At 42.6% G+C, this 14,727-nt stretch overlaps 1 protein-coding gene across 1 annotated transcript in view; it reads left to right on the forward strand.

Moving 5' to 3' along the window:
- ITGA2 (integrin subunit alpha 2) overlaps positions 1–14,727 on the forward strand; it is a 659,006-nt gene that overhangs the window by 542,185 nt on the left and 102,094 nt on the right. The window contains exon 26 of the mRNA XM_069627259.1: positions 121–225. Coding sequence (XP_069483360.1) covers positions 121–225 — 105 coding nt within the window. The remainder of the gene's footprint in view (positions 1–120; positions 226–14,727) is intronic.

The raw sequence follows: 14,727 nt of genomic DNA on the forward strand, positions 1-14,727 counted from the left end.
ATGTGAAGGGAAGTGAACTGGTTTGGGGAATGACGTTTTTGTACTATACCGTGGATTGCGTTTTTGACTGCATAAAAACATTGTCTGTATCTAAGGTTTGTGTTCGTTTCCTTTTTGTAGGTCAGCAGTGTCACCTGTGAAGCTAACATAAACCCACTGAGAATAGGAGAAACGCCATATTCTGCATCTTTTAAAGAGGAGAACTTCAGAGCTGTAAAGGAGCTGGTACGGACTGATGTTATGTAATTGTGTAACCTCTTTTTTCAGATATAAAGTATACTGTCTTTGCAAGCATGCAGTAGTGTCAGTAAACATTTAGCAGCTCTTCCAAAACACGTGCAATCTTATTGTTCAGCAAATTCTGTGAAGTGATCAATGTGTTGTGGATTTAGGGAAGGTTACCTGCATGTGAAATTAAACTAAATCAACTTTCAGATATGTATATAATAGATTATCATTTTGAATCATTCTAAAATATTTTTAAAAAAATAATGCTGTTCATCCCGAAAACAATAGGGTAGTTCACATTTTTTGGTCCATGTTGGGAAAAGTCACTTATTAAGTCAGATGACATTGGATAAAATGTCATGGTATGTCTCGATATCCAGCATCATCTAACCTTCCTCACTGATGGTGAGTGTTCTGCATGCATATAGACAAAGAGAAAAATGGGTCCAGAGGGGGCCGGAAGGAAAGGAGTATCTCATTTCACTGGCCCATCGGCCGGGCTTGGTCTCTCTTGTACTACTTGGAAGGCTAATTTGAGAGCTCCCTCGTCCTGTTTCAGAAAACCTAACGATAGCCCAGCCAGATCTCCAGTAATGAACTCCAGTTTGGTATATTGCACACCTGAATGTGGAGTGACATATGGAGGAGGAATGAGTTTAGGTAGAGTGTACATTTTGTTGTTATGTTTGTGTCTTTTCTGTTATCGTATTATTTGCTTGGGCTAATTGTGAGTGTTGGTGGAGGTGTTGGAATGGGTGTTGTTCTAATTAGTGAGTGTGGTTTTGGGTAGATTGTGATAAGATCCTGGTATAGTTGGAATTTTGATGGCAAACCTTCTTAGCATGGGTTGGTTATGGTACAATATGATTTGGTATTTGTAACATGCCAATACACAAGTGTTTCTAGGTGCCAGAAGACAAGGGAAGGGAGACAGGGGAATGACAAGACAAACAATCTTACTAGGCCTTGTGGCATTCGCATCCTGCAAGTGCAACAAGAAGTGCAGGGGAGAGGTTGAGTGGAGAAGTGCAAGGAGGTATAAGTGGGGAAGTGCAGTCAAGGCAGCATGGCTCTGAGTAAGTGCGAGGACAGGAGAGGACCACATGGGTGCAGCCCCAGAACAAAAATTATGGGTAGGCCAGAAGGCAGTGCAGGGCCACTGGTCACAGGGAGAGGCATTGTACCTATTTGATTCTGAGGGCAGCCACACCACCAGTCAGGGCTAGCAGACAGGTAGATTAGCAGGGGAGTGGAAGAGAGAAGGAAGAAGAGAAGAGGAAGGTCTTGAGCAGCTTCCAGAGCTCCCGTGATCTGGTTCAAGTCTAAGAGGGGCAGGGTGGCCATTCCAGTGTGAGGCCCCTGCAGAGGAGAAAGCTCTACCCTCAACTGTCTATTTGAAGAACCGTCTGACTCGCAGAAAGTATGAGGTAGCTGAGCGGAGGGCTCTAGGAGAATATTTAGGCAGAGTGTTGGATATAGAGAGGACCACAACCGCAGAAAGCCTGGTGGATAATGCATTGGGTCTTGGACTTGATCCTCACAGCCACCAGGAGCCGCCAGTGAAGAGATTTCATAGCTGGAGAGATGCAGTCCCTGGGCTTGAGGCTAAGGATAGTTCTCGCAGTTCTGATCTGTATTAGATGAAGAGGTCGAAGAGTAGAGTTAGGAAGGTTGAGAAAGCGGCTGTTGCTGTAATCCAGTCTGGAAAGAATACCAGAACTCTGGAGACAGTGAGCGTCTGAGGGAAGGTGAAAAAAGGAAGGATACCTGTGAGTAGGTGCAGCTGGAAGTGAGCTTTCTTGGAAAGGTTTGTGATGTGTGGAGAGAAGGAGGGAGTGGAGTGGAAGATGACACCAAGGGTTTTTACCTCACAGGAGTGGGACCAAAGAGGGTGGCCAGAGGGAGATAGAAAAAGCAGGAACATGGGACCCAATTAGAAGTATGTCTTACTGGCATCAAGTCAGAGGTTGTTAGACACACACCATCCCGGAATAGCCGATAGACAGTCAGGAATGAGCGAGGAGGGAGTGGAGGCTGAGAGTAGCCTGAAAGAGAGCTCTGTGTCATCCGCATAACGCTAAAAGTTAGAGGAGAAAGTAGAGATCAGGTGGGCCAAAGGGGCAAGATAGACATTGAAGAGCCAAGGTGAGATGATAGAGCCGTGGGGAACACCACTTGTGGAGAGAGAGGTGGTGCATTGAAAAGATCCTAGTTGGACCTGAGAGGGTCGGTCCATAAGGAAGGAAGTCAGCCATGCCAGAGCCTGACCAGTGATTACGGTGGCGTGATTGACTGTGTCAAAGGCAGAAGAGAGGTCAAGGAGGATAAGGACTGAGTGAGAGCTGGAGTCAAGGTTGGAGAGCAGATTTTCACAGGAGAGCAATTTCTGTGCCTCTGGCCAATCTGAAGCCAGACTGGTGTTCGTGGCCATAACCAAAAGATTCAGTGTGAACGTTTAGCTGAGAGATGGCCAGTTTCTCTAGGAGATTGTCCAGGAAAGGAGTAAAACCTGTGCAGAATCAAGGGTGCAGAATGTTGGCGTCCCACGGGGGTGCCTAACAGGAGCCTTCTTTCCTTTTAATGCCATTGTTCCTGCTGGTCCTTCCCACCTGCTGAACTCTTCAAAAACTCCCCGGCCTCCCCACAAGGGTGAAGCCCATGGGTAGTCAAGTATGCAGGGTATTTGCATCCTGCTGGGGGGCCTCACTGGGGCCTTCTTTCCTGTTGCTGCCGTTGGTCCTTCTCACCGCTCCCATAACTGTTCAAAAACTTACCAGCCTCCCTGCGAGGGTGAAGCCTGCGGGGAGTCAAGGACACAGGGTGTTGGCATCCTGCAGGGGTGGCTGATTGAAGGGTTTTTTCCTGTTGCTGCCGGTGCTCCTGCTCGCCCCTCCAACCCGCCCACTGTCCTCTTCAAAAACTCACCGGCCTCCCCATGAAGGGGAAGCCCAGGGGAGTCAAGGCGAGTAAACGTGCATTCAGCTTTTATTTTCAACCTTTTGGGGCAAACCCTTCTGCTTCTTGTCCTCCTCTACAACGTGGGATTTGCAAGGACCAGCAAGGCAGGTAACAAATTAGTGCTGGAAGCCCCATAATGCTGGAAAATCCTGGAGCCTTGTGGTCATATGTCATATGCCTTGCCCTAATTGCCCCAACTGTATTCTTAAGTGAAAGCTTGTTGTACATTTTAATTGCTGCACTGGGGCTGCACTCGGGCTGTTTCTGGAATCCCCTTAACCAGTTGTGAGTGTCACAGCCGGAACTAATTTTTATCCTGGAGTGAGTGAATCCTTTTTCTCACTCTCTCGTGTACATTGATCTGATTTGGATTCTGTGTTTCTTTGTTTTTGGAGTCTGACAAACTCCATAGGCATCTGCTTGTTGTATTGTGACACACAGCAGCCTCAGTGCAGTGTCACAGAGTAGTCCTTTGGATTTCTCATAAAGGTTTAAATACCTTCTTGTGGGCGAACTAATAGTAGTAAAGTAAAGTAAAGTGAAATTGACATTACTTACCTTTTTCCTATGTAGTCCCTTTTCCTACGTACTCATGGACAAAAATGTATGTTATGTGTGTTTTTCCAGCAGGCTGAACCCTCTACTGCAGTATACTCATGGGTGACCATTGTGTGAAAATGGCGCCGGTCTTCCGTTTTTCACCATTTCTTGCTTATGAGGTCTTTCTTGGGTTTTACTCTGTGCAGCAAATCAGGTTTAACACTTTTGTTCATTTTGTCTTCGGCAGGCTTCAGTACTGAAACCCGCCTCTGGCTCCAGTGTGTCTGGCAGAGCAGGAAGCGAGGGAGTTGCCCGAAACTCACTGTCCTTAGTCCCCATGGTTACCTGAATGCACCCAGTGCTGATTGGCTGGCTGCTGTCCTTGCAGAACAGCCAGCCAGCCAGTGATAGAGATTGGCCGGTAGTTGGCCAGGCAGGAAGGATCAGCAGAAGGCTTTTTCAGGAGGGGGTGTACAAGGGAGTACTTGAGTAGAAAGGGGAAAGATCCAGTGGCAAAGGAATAATTGCAGAAATCGGCCAACCCTGGAGCAAGGGAAACAACGTTGTCCTTAATGGTTCTGGAATAGTACCAGTTTGGATGATACTTTCACAGACAAGACTTGTCTAGCAACACCATCAGGTGTCATAGGAGAGAAAGAGGAGAGGAGGAGAGCAGAGGAAAGGGTGGCCAGAGGGAGTCTGAGAGAGTTCGAAGGAGAGAGATGAGAAGAGGAGGATATTGTGGACAGGATGTCCTGAGTTTTAATAGTGAACTGAGAGGCCAGAGCCGTACAGAGGGTTTGGCAAGGAACAAGAGAGGTAGAGACTGCAGTAGGATTGGCCAGCTTCTTGCAGATTTTTAAAAGTTCAGCCGTGCTGCTAGAGACCGCGGAGACAAGGGCTTAAATGTGGACCCTCTTCTGACAAAGACAGAGAGTCTGTATTGCCTTTGGAGCAGACGGCAGGCCAGTTTGTCCAAGGATGAGCCTGAAGTCCTCCACTTCCGCTTTGCCACTCTGCACTTGCATTTCAGAGTGGCCAGGACGGAGGCATACCAAGAATTGCACTTGGAGGCAGGCCTCAGACAGATCCTCATGACAAGGGCAAGGATATCAAGAGCATTGTAGATGGTTTGCAGCAAACTAATTGAAAAGAAAGTGCCCGCATTGTAGAATAGAACATAGTTTAGCTTTTAAAAGACATGATACCCCATTGCACATTTGGTTTTTGGTGAGTGGCAAACAAGGCCACAACAAAGACAATGAGAGCCTTACCTTGCCCCTTCCAGTCCGACAATCGGGCTGACTTAAGAATATTTGCGTTAAAATACATTAAAGGATTTCTCTGTGTAACGGCTCTTCACCAGCTCATCGACGGGAATGATCGTGCTCTCGGTGACTGATTCCCTAGTAAAAGCAGTGAAACATAAAGTAATTGCGAGCCACGGTGGTGAAAGTACAAGTCTGAGCAAAGTGTTTGTGTTACAGGAAGAAACAGAAGATTAGAGGAATTAATTCAGAAGTGCAATTTAATCTCGCGAAAATTACATAAAATGCACAGCGGAGAGTATTAGGACTTAAAAGCAAATAAGTACATTTAGGAAATAAATTGAAAGCAGGGAAGTGTGGCAAGACGAAATCAATGTTATTTATGAAATTGTTTGAGATTTAACTTAAAAATACATCTTACCTACCGCTAGCCCTAGCTTGAATGACAGAAACCTTAGACTCCGCTCCAGACTACCAACTCTCTACCAGCCTGTACTTAAAAACAACTATAACAAATGTAGTCTTAAAACCAAAAGAAACCTCCCTAAACCCTAAACCTCCCTAAACCTCCCTAAGGGGTTCCTAGCCACAAAAGTAAACCAGAATAACCAAAATGACATAGAAAATTTGGAAAATACTTGTTAAAACTGATCCTCATTTTCTATCGACAAAAAGTGACTGTGATCCTTAGCTACGGGAGCGAGTCCATGATAAATCTTGACCAATCAATTTGGGACCTCCTGGAAGACCTTTTTTGGTGGAAAATTCTTGGTTTACCGAACTCTTTCCGGATTAAAAGAATCAGACATGAGATCGCTACGCAATCTTTACGATCAATAGTCGAGTGGAAAAAAATTGATTTGTATAGAAAGATGATTAATGAGGACGATATCCCAGCATATAAATTATTTCAACAAAGGAACAACACAGTGGCTAATACGGCCTTAGCAGTATGGAAAAACACTATGAAAGGTGTCATGGCAGCAAATAGTATAACACTGGAGATGCTAGTGAAGCAACCTCAATGTGCAAAACAAAGAATACAGCGAAATGACTGGATACGCACCTTGGCAGAGAAATCACAACACCAGATTAATCTGAACTGTGAGCTGCCTTCATACCTGAAGCAATTTCCAGACAGGTTGATCAGGGAATGATGTATTAGACTACGACTGAACCAATTACCAACACAAGAACTCATGGCAAATAATAGGCAAATCCCTAAAGAGGAAGCCTTCTGGCGATTCTGTGAGGACAAACAGATGCTCGAGAATATTCATCACATCATTATGATTTGTCCTGCGTTAAGTGAAAAGAGAAATTGGTTTCGAGGAATGATATCAAACACTGGGGCAGAGCTTAATAGCTATGACAGATGGAACTTTATACTGTCAGGGAACAACAGGAGTCTTACTACTGTCATCATTCAATTCTGGAATCATATTATCTCCATGAAGAATATATGGGCAGCTGGCATGGTGGATCCAAAGTAGTAAAGAAAACGAAATAATGAACTATGGAGAGTAACAGACAATGAAAGAAAGCCTTTGAATGTAAATATGTATTGCAAATTTCGGAAACGTATGGTTTTATTTGGATAAATGAAAAGTTTTGTAAAACGAACTACAGCATTTCAAATAAAAAATAAAAATGGCAATCAGAAACAACTTAAACCTAGCAACATTTCAGCTAATGATCCTAAACATACTATTAAGGTATCCCTAATAAATGCTAGGTCTCTGGTAGCTCACGCTATTGACATAGCAGACATCATTCTATCAAAAAATCGGGAATTCCTAGTAGTAACAGAATCCTAGCTGCACGCTGCAATGGGCCTTTCACTTCTACTAGCAGTACCAGATAACTACTCTATCATTAGAGTGGACAGACCTGACTCCAGAGGAGGAGGTATTGCCATTATCTTTAGAAATACGTTAGACATGAGAATAGCTACCACACTACCATTTCTTCATGTGAACTCCTCTCAGCTAAACTTCAAACTTCGCATAAAAGCACCCCTACAATCCATCTAATCTACAGACCTCCTGGACCCATAGGCTCATTCGAGGAAGACATAATGACTTTACTCTCAGACAACATCAAAACTACCTTGCAAACCTTAATACTAGGGGATTTCAATCTAGGTTATAACGACCCTAATGACCTGCCAGCAATTTCTTTAGACAATGTCTTTGCTGAACATGGACTCCTACAAAAAATTACCCAGCCTACTCATAAGAAAAGGAGGACCCTTGACTTGGCAGCTGACCTAAACTGTAACGGTAGCTGGTCAATCCATTTAATGTTATTGCATCTAACACCATTCCATCGAATTATAAGAAATTAAATGCCATTCCATCGGTTGACTATTTCATTTTCTATAATTCGATGGATCCATCGAAATTAGTAATATAAAACTATGGGTTGGATTAGGGTTAGCGTTTGGGCTAGGGGTTAAGGGTTAGGGGTTAGGGTTAGATTAAGGGTTAGATTAGGGTTAGGGTTTGAGGTTAGGGTTGGGGCTAAGGTTAGATTAAGGCTAGGATTAGGGTTAGCATTAGGGTTAGGGGTTAGGGTTGGGGCTAGGGTTAGATTAATGTTTACATTAGGATTAGGGTTTGGGTTAGTGATAGGGTTAGGGATAGGGTTAGATTAGGGTTTGGGTTAGGGTTAGGGTAAGGGGGGTGGGTGTGGGGGTTAGGAGTCTGAGGGTGAACCCGCCGCAATATACATAAAAACTTAAAAACCTCACAAGGAGCTGGCCAGTGCCAAAATTCCAGCACTGGACAGCTCCATGTAACATTTTAGAGTTACAAAAAAAAGAATTGAAATGCTATTACATGTAAAAGTGCATTTCCATTGATACCAGTCCATTTATATTTTCGATGGACTGGTTTCGATGAAAATGCACTTTTCCATGATAAAGATAGACTGTCGATGCAATGGCATTCGATGGTCTTTCCATCGATGGAAATGCATTTTGATGCATTTTTTCAATGGAAAGACCATAAATCAACTGTAGCATCATAGTAAATGAGATCCTACCACAATTGTGGACTGATCACTACCTTCTCTCCTTTCAGTTTACCACTAACAAACTACTAAACAAAACCTGCCCTATAGCACTGCCGTGCCCCACTAGAAATAAACGAAACATTACAGCCGATGCAATTATGCCTCTTGTAATCCCTACGTTAAATTCTCTACTAAACACCAATGACCCCAACTTACTAGTAGACACTTATAATTCACTATGTCTAAAGCCTTAAATTTAGTTGCACCTCTCAAAATGCGCAAAGGGAAACCAAGAGCCTAGTTAAAGACGCTTTGCTTGGAAAAAAGAAAACTTGAAACACTCTGGAAACACCCCATTACCAGAGAACAAAACTAACCTAGCCAACATCTCTACTAAATACAAAGAAGAGATCATCTGTACTAAACAGGATACCTTCAACAATAGAATAAACCAAGCTGGGTCTAGTACTAAAGAGCTATTCATCATCTTGAGAGAAATGGAGACACCTAAGCCACCTACTGACTCATGCCTTAAAGAGAAACTCTTTTGCACGAACATTCAGAATGCTTTCACTAACAAAATTGCCACCTTGTAGACAAAAATAGCAGACAAACGGCGCAACCTTACTAACTTGGCCTCAACCAAGCTGATTCAAGCACCGCTCACCCAACAACCCCAAAGCTTTAAATTCTCAAATGTATCGATACCAGAGGTACAAAAAATCATCGCCTCTCTGAAACCCTCAAGGTACAAGGGTGATAGCTGTCCAGCACAGATTATCAAAGATGTGGCCAGAGACCTGGCCCCATTCATTACCCAATTAATTCACACCTAATTTTCAAGTGGCATTGTACCCATTAACTTGAAGGAATCTTGGGTACTTCCACTACTCAAAAAACAATCGCTAGACCCTACTATCCCTGCGAATTACAGACCTATTACTTCGGTCCCATTCTTGTAAAACATTTTGTACAGGGTTGCATACTTGCAAATCCAAGACTATTCAGAAGCCAATAAACTCCTGTGGACTCAGCAATCTGACTTTAGACCGCAACATGGGACCGAAACGGCCCTCATTGACCTAATAAGCCAGATTGACGAACTCAAAGACAAAGGAAGACTTGCAATCCTGCTTCTCTTGGACCTGTCAGCAGCATTTGACTTAGTCGACCACAAGGTACTTTGTGGTCACCTCGCCTCAGCGGCCCACTTTTCCAATACAGCCACCAAGTGGATTAAATCCTTCTTAAACAATAGGACCATGCGAGTCTTCTCACTGTCTGCAGCTGCTGACCCTATACCGATAAGCTGTGGCGTGCCCCAAGGCTCATGTGTATCCCCTACTTCGTATAACATTTTTACAAAGCCTCAGTTTGATGAACTGGACCATCTGGGTGTCACCTACACGAATTACGCAGATGACACTCAGATTCTCCTACTTCTTAAAGGCATCTATGACACAGATGTACGACTGGTGAATGGAATCTACACAATCATTCAGGCATGGATGGCCTTACATGGCCTCTGTCTGAATGATGACAAAACAGAACTCTACCTTGTGGGTTCAACAGCCAACAAAAACAAAATGAGTCTGAACTATGCCACCGTCAATACAGATAGTAATAACATCCCAATTGCCAAAGAAGTAAAAACATTAGGTTTCTATCTTGACCCTACATCCAACTTAAACAAACAAGTGAACATGACTGCCTCAGCTACCGCCTATACGGATATAAATTGATAAGGGCCTGTAGACCATTGCTATCAACAGAAAGCTGCCTTATACTAGCAAGAGCACTCATATTGTTTAAATCGGACTATTGTAATGGTCTCTACTTAGGTGCCAATAAGTCTGTGCTTAACAAATTACAAATAATGCCGAACAATGCACTAAATATACCAAGAAGAGAGCACATTTCAGTAATAAGAAGACACTATAAATGGCTCTCTATAAAAGAAAAGATCGAACCTAAAACCTTGTGTCTCACCTTTAAAGCACTGACCCATACCGCCCTACCTTACCTCACTGAAAATTTCACTATGAGATCATCCACTCGGATTACTAGATCATTCAACACATCTTGCCTGGTGATCCCAAGATTCAACCTAAAAATATCTGGAGGATCTAGTTTCCAGGTCATGGCTGCCCAACTGTGGACCACCCTCCCACCTGCCATCAAATCAATTCAGGTATTCTCCAATTTCAGGAGAAATATAATTTCCTGGTTACTCAGCAAGAACTAGACAACAATAATTCAGAGCTTTAAAATTCAGTTCATTAACTAATGAACCATCTACCTTGACTACCCTATATCTGCCTCAATCATTTCTTCACATTTGCCTGTATACATTTACATCTGCCTGTATTCTAGCCACTTAGTAAAACAATTGTTTCTTTACACTCAGTATTCCTGTATTCTAGCCATTTAGTAACATACCTATGTAGCTTTAACCGCATAACATTGCCTATGCATGTAACCTTCACTTGTAACGTATTTGTATCTGACTATAATGTCCTGTATGGCCAAACTGTATTTAACTATAATGTCAGGTACGCTATATAAATATAATAAACAACAAACACACAAACACTTGAAACAGGAACAAGGAAGGTAAGTGTTATAATATAAATAACAAGAAATTGCAGAAGAAATAAAAGAATTTGAACAAGAATACCCGACTGTAAATATTCATATTTCGTTTATTTAGGCAAACAGCATAATGGAAAATGCAGTTCAACTTGTATCTACCAGAGGGAAACAATAGTTAAAACAAAATGTTTTTTATTTACAATCTTAAAGATTTAAAAAGAGAAAGGAAATGGTGGAAATACATAGAAATACATAGAATATTAGAAAATGATCTGTAGAGAAAGAGCAATAACCAATGGAGAATACATTGAAAAAACTAAAAATCACAACCCTGACCCAAACATAGCAAATATCCAAGTTAAGGAAAAAATACATGAGCTGAAAAGGAAAGCGAAGTCGGAAGCATGTAATAGTGGCCAATTGCGTAGACAGATATTAGGGAAAGTGTCGCCACATTTGGCTGGCGAAACGCCATGTAATAAATTAATTTAAAAAAGGATAATATATCAGAGGAGTTTGGAAAATAGATTACTGATCATCTTGAAACGGGTGAAAACTGGATGCTAGAAGGAACATTCAAATTTTGTCCTAAACCGTTCAGTTATATATTGTACTTGGCAAATAGATACATCATCTTTTCCACTGGTTTACATATTATTGAGAGAAAAAGGAGAAAAAAAGTTCTTTCGAAACTGAAAGAAGGTATGCCTTATCCAGGGAAGGACAGGAAAACATGCTCAATGGACTATGATTTAGCAGCAATTAAAGCAATGAACCAAACGTTCCCAATGATCGAAATACAGGACTGCTACTTTCACTACAGCCAAGCATTATGGCGCAACTTTCAGAAAGATGGGCTTCAAATGAAATATAGCACTGATAGCAAATTTCAACATCACATAAGAAAGTTGTGCGCATTATCATTCATACGAAAGGATGATATAATGGAAGCATACATGACAATCATGAATGAGACATATTATTAAAGAAATGAGAATGAAATGGCCGAATTTTTGAATTACTACGAAGAAACATGGATTGGTGGACATACGTTTTTTGGGCGTAAAATACCCAAGATTAGAATAGAATACTGGAATTGTTTTTCAGCAATTTTAAATGGATCTGCAAAAACTAACTATAAACTTGAGGAGTGACATCATGGCCTAAATGTGGCCATGAGTCATGCAAAACCAACATTATCGAAATGTTTGAGTGTGTTACAAACAGAGCAGGGAGTGCAGGAACACTCTATAAAAAACGAGTGCACAGAATCTCTAAAAAAAAATAAAATTAAGTGTGCAGAATATAAGAAAACTCAAAGAAATAGCGGAAAAGTACACACTAACTATGTCAGATTACTTATCAAGCATGGCCTTTCACAGTAAATGTCATTACATTGGAAACAATCATTGTTAAATTGTGATTCTGGACTAGAATTTATTATAAAATAAATAAGTAAATAAGTAAATGAGTTGCATTGATTTTAAATGTTAATAGAAAAATACAAAAAATACAAAAATAAAACACGCTTTTGAAGTTAACAACATTTTGTCTCACGCATCTTGATATATTGGAGCACATCAAAAAGGTCAATTTGGACCAACTAAAAAAGGTCAACTGTGACCACCCAAAAAAGGTCAAATCGGACATTAGGCCAATGATTTTAGATCAAATAGGCTAATTCCTTGCAGAAAGAGGGATGCAGGTTGGAGAGGGCTTTGTTAGAGTCAGCAACAGGGGTAGGAGGAGGAGAGAAATTAGACGCAACAGCAGCAACTGACACTCGCTTCATAGGTTGAATGACGGCAAAGTAAGGTGGCAGTGCTGGGGTAGGTTTTGCCAGGGGGACAGACAGTTTCAGGTTAGAGGAAAGCAGAAGGTGGTCAGTCCTGGAGGATGATGGCTGAGGAGCAAAAGAGGTGGAAGATAGGGTAGCAGGAAGAGGTAGGATGTTGATAAGACGTGGGGGATGCCTATCAAGATGGAGGAGGTTGGGTTGCATGTCCTGGACCATGACGGTTCTATTTAGATAGACATTAATGATGGTTTTGGAGGACAGGAAGAAGGACAAGAGGACCTCCTATCTAGCGCCACCGTTAATGGGAGATGAAGAGAAATGAGAGAGAACAGCGACCATATGTAGGGTCCATAGGTTGGGAGAGGGAACAACAAAGAGTGAGAGTCTGTCTGGAGGTGGCACTGACATAGGTGAGAGCAATGGGAAGGCCTGGATTGGAGACCAAGATATCCTTCTTGAACTTCTTCCTTCCAGGCTTCGTGAGAAGGATAGGATAGGTAATAGAGAAGCAGTTAGAGAAGATGGGTGAGATCCAGAGAACCATAAAGGGGTATGGTAGACAGGAGAGGGAGAAACAAAAGGGAGAAGAGAGAGGAGAGGAAGCACAGCTCTGACCTATGCCACAGAGGCTGCACCGTGTGAGGACATAGTGGGGGGGAGGCGAGAGAGGGGGAGGGGCAGTAAGGAATGCAACAGAAAATCACAGGTACGTAGACACAACAGTGGGAACGGACATGCAGGGGAAACCACATAATGAGCAACAACCAACAGTAGTCCAGGAAGGCACACACAGAGCAGTCACCTAGAGGGGAGAGACAGACTAGTGGGCACTAACAAAAAACTGCAGAAAAGCACGGGGGCCTACGGGTGGGAAAAGACCTAGTGGGCAACAGCAGGGCAAACATAGAACAATCCAAACAATAGGCAACAGTAAAACAGGGGTAGGAATCTAGAAAGGGGAATATTGCACAGGGGGCAACAGCAGAGCAAAAGTAGAACAATCCAAAAAATAGACAGCAATAGACAGCAGTAAAACAGGGGGAGTAACCTAGATGGAGAAAAAGGCCTTGGGGCAACAGCAGAGTAAAAGTAGAACAATAGACAGCAGTAAAACAGGGAGAGGAACCTAGAGATGGCGAAAAAGACCTACGGCTGCACAACAGAGGCAGAGTGAAATAACTGCAGAGGAACAACACACCTAGAGGGAGGGAATCACAAAAGAAACAGCAGAGAACACAAAGTGCAGCAACTGTGAGAGAGCAAGCCTAACTGATGCGTGGAGACAGTGTATGTAGATACAAGCGGTTAAGTGAAATACGCGTGAGGGTGGCACAGTTTTGTAGAGAACAGTAATGGCTGCTCCCCCTGCCCGCAACTTTTTTACTGTACAGTTGCTGAAGGTTGATGGCTGCACAGCATACTCGCACTCTGAGTTGCAACCCCTTCATCGCCAAACACCTGCGTTGCACAACACTGCACCCTTACCTGCGTGGGTTATGCCACAGAGGGTCTGGTCCTGGGTTCTTAAAAGATCTGATGCATGGACATAGCGCAACGTGCTACGTATCAACGGCCAGTGTCTCTTGCAGTCCTGTGTCATAAAACACTGCGCCATTGGCCTGCGCAGGCTTGGCCACAGAGAGTCCAGTCCTCTTTTTCTTAAAAGACCTGATGTGTGGACATAGCGCAATGTGCTAAGTATCAGCGCCCAGCATCTCCTGTGGTCCTGCATTGCATAACACCGTGACATTGACCTGTGCGCTCTTTGACTTTGCGTAGAATCAGTTCTGATGCATAGAAGTAGATGGTGATAGGGGTAGTAGAATCGGGTTTGATGTGTCCTTTGAGGGTGATGAGTGATTGCTGATTGGTAAGAGAACAGTTGTTCAGAATTAGGACAGGGACTTTTTCCAATTGCATATGTAATATTATCAATATACATATGCAATTGAGAATATAATGTTTGTTACTTTTTCTTTAGATGATTTTGTATACTAGCTATCAAAGTATGTGGTGTCTGGGTTGGTTTAAAGGAAATATTTTCTTTATTTCCTTCAGGTGTTTTTTGAAGGTTGTTGTAGAATTCATGCATAGGTAGAACCTGGAGGAGGGACAGAGGAGCACAGGACCAGGAGTTATGTTACAGGGTAATACAAAGAAGAAAACAAACATATTACTGTGTATTACCTTTTGCTAGTAGCAAGCGGCAAGCCAGGAGAACAGGTTAACAGGCAATGGGGATCTACATTAATGATGCCCTTTGCCTTTGTGCCCTTAACTGGACACTCATGAATCTGAATAAGTGATTGATTCCCTTCAGAAAAGAGA

This window comes from Ambystoma mexicanum, chromosome 6p, assembly GCF_040938575.1.
Source record: "Ambystoma mexicanum isolate Mex_15411 chromosome 6p, UKY_AmexF1_1, whole genome shotgun sequence".
Taxonomy (NCBI): domain Eukaryota; kingdom Metazoa; phylum Chordata; class Amphibia; order Caudata; family Ambystomatidae; genus Ambystoma; species Ambystoma mexicanum.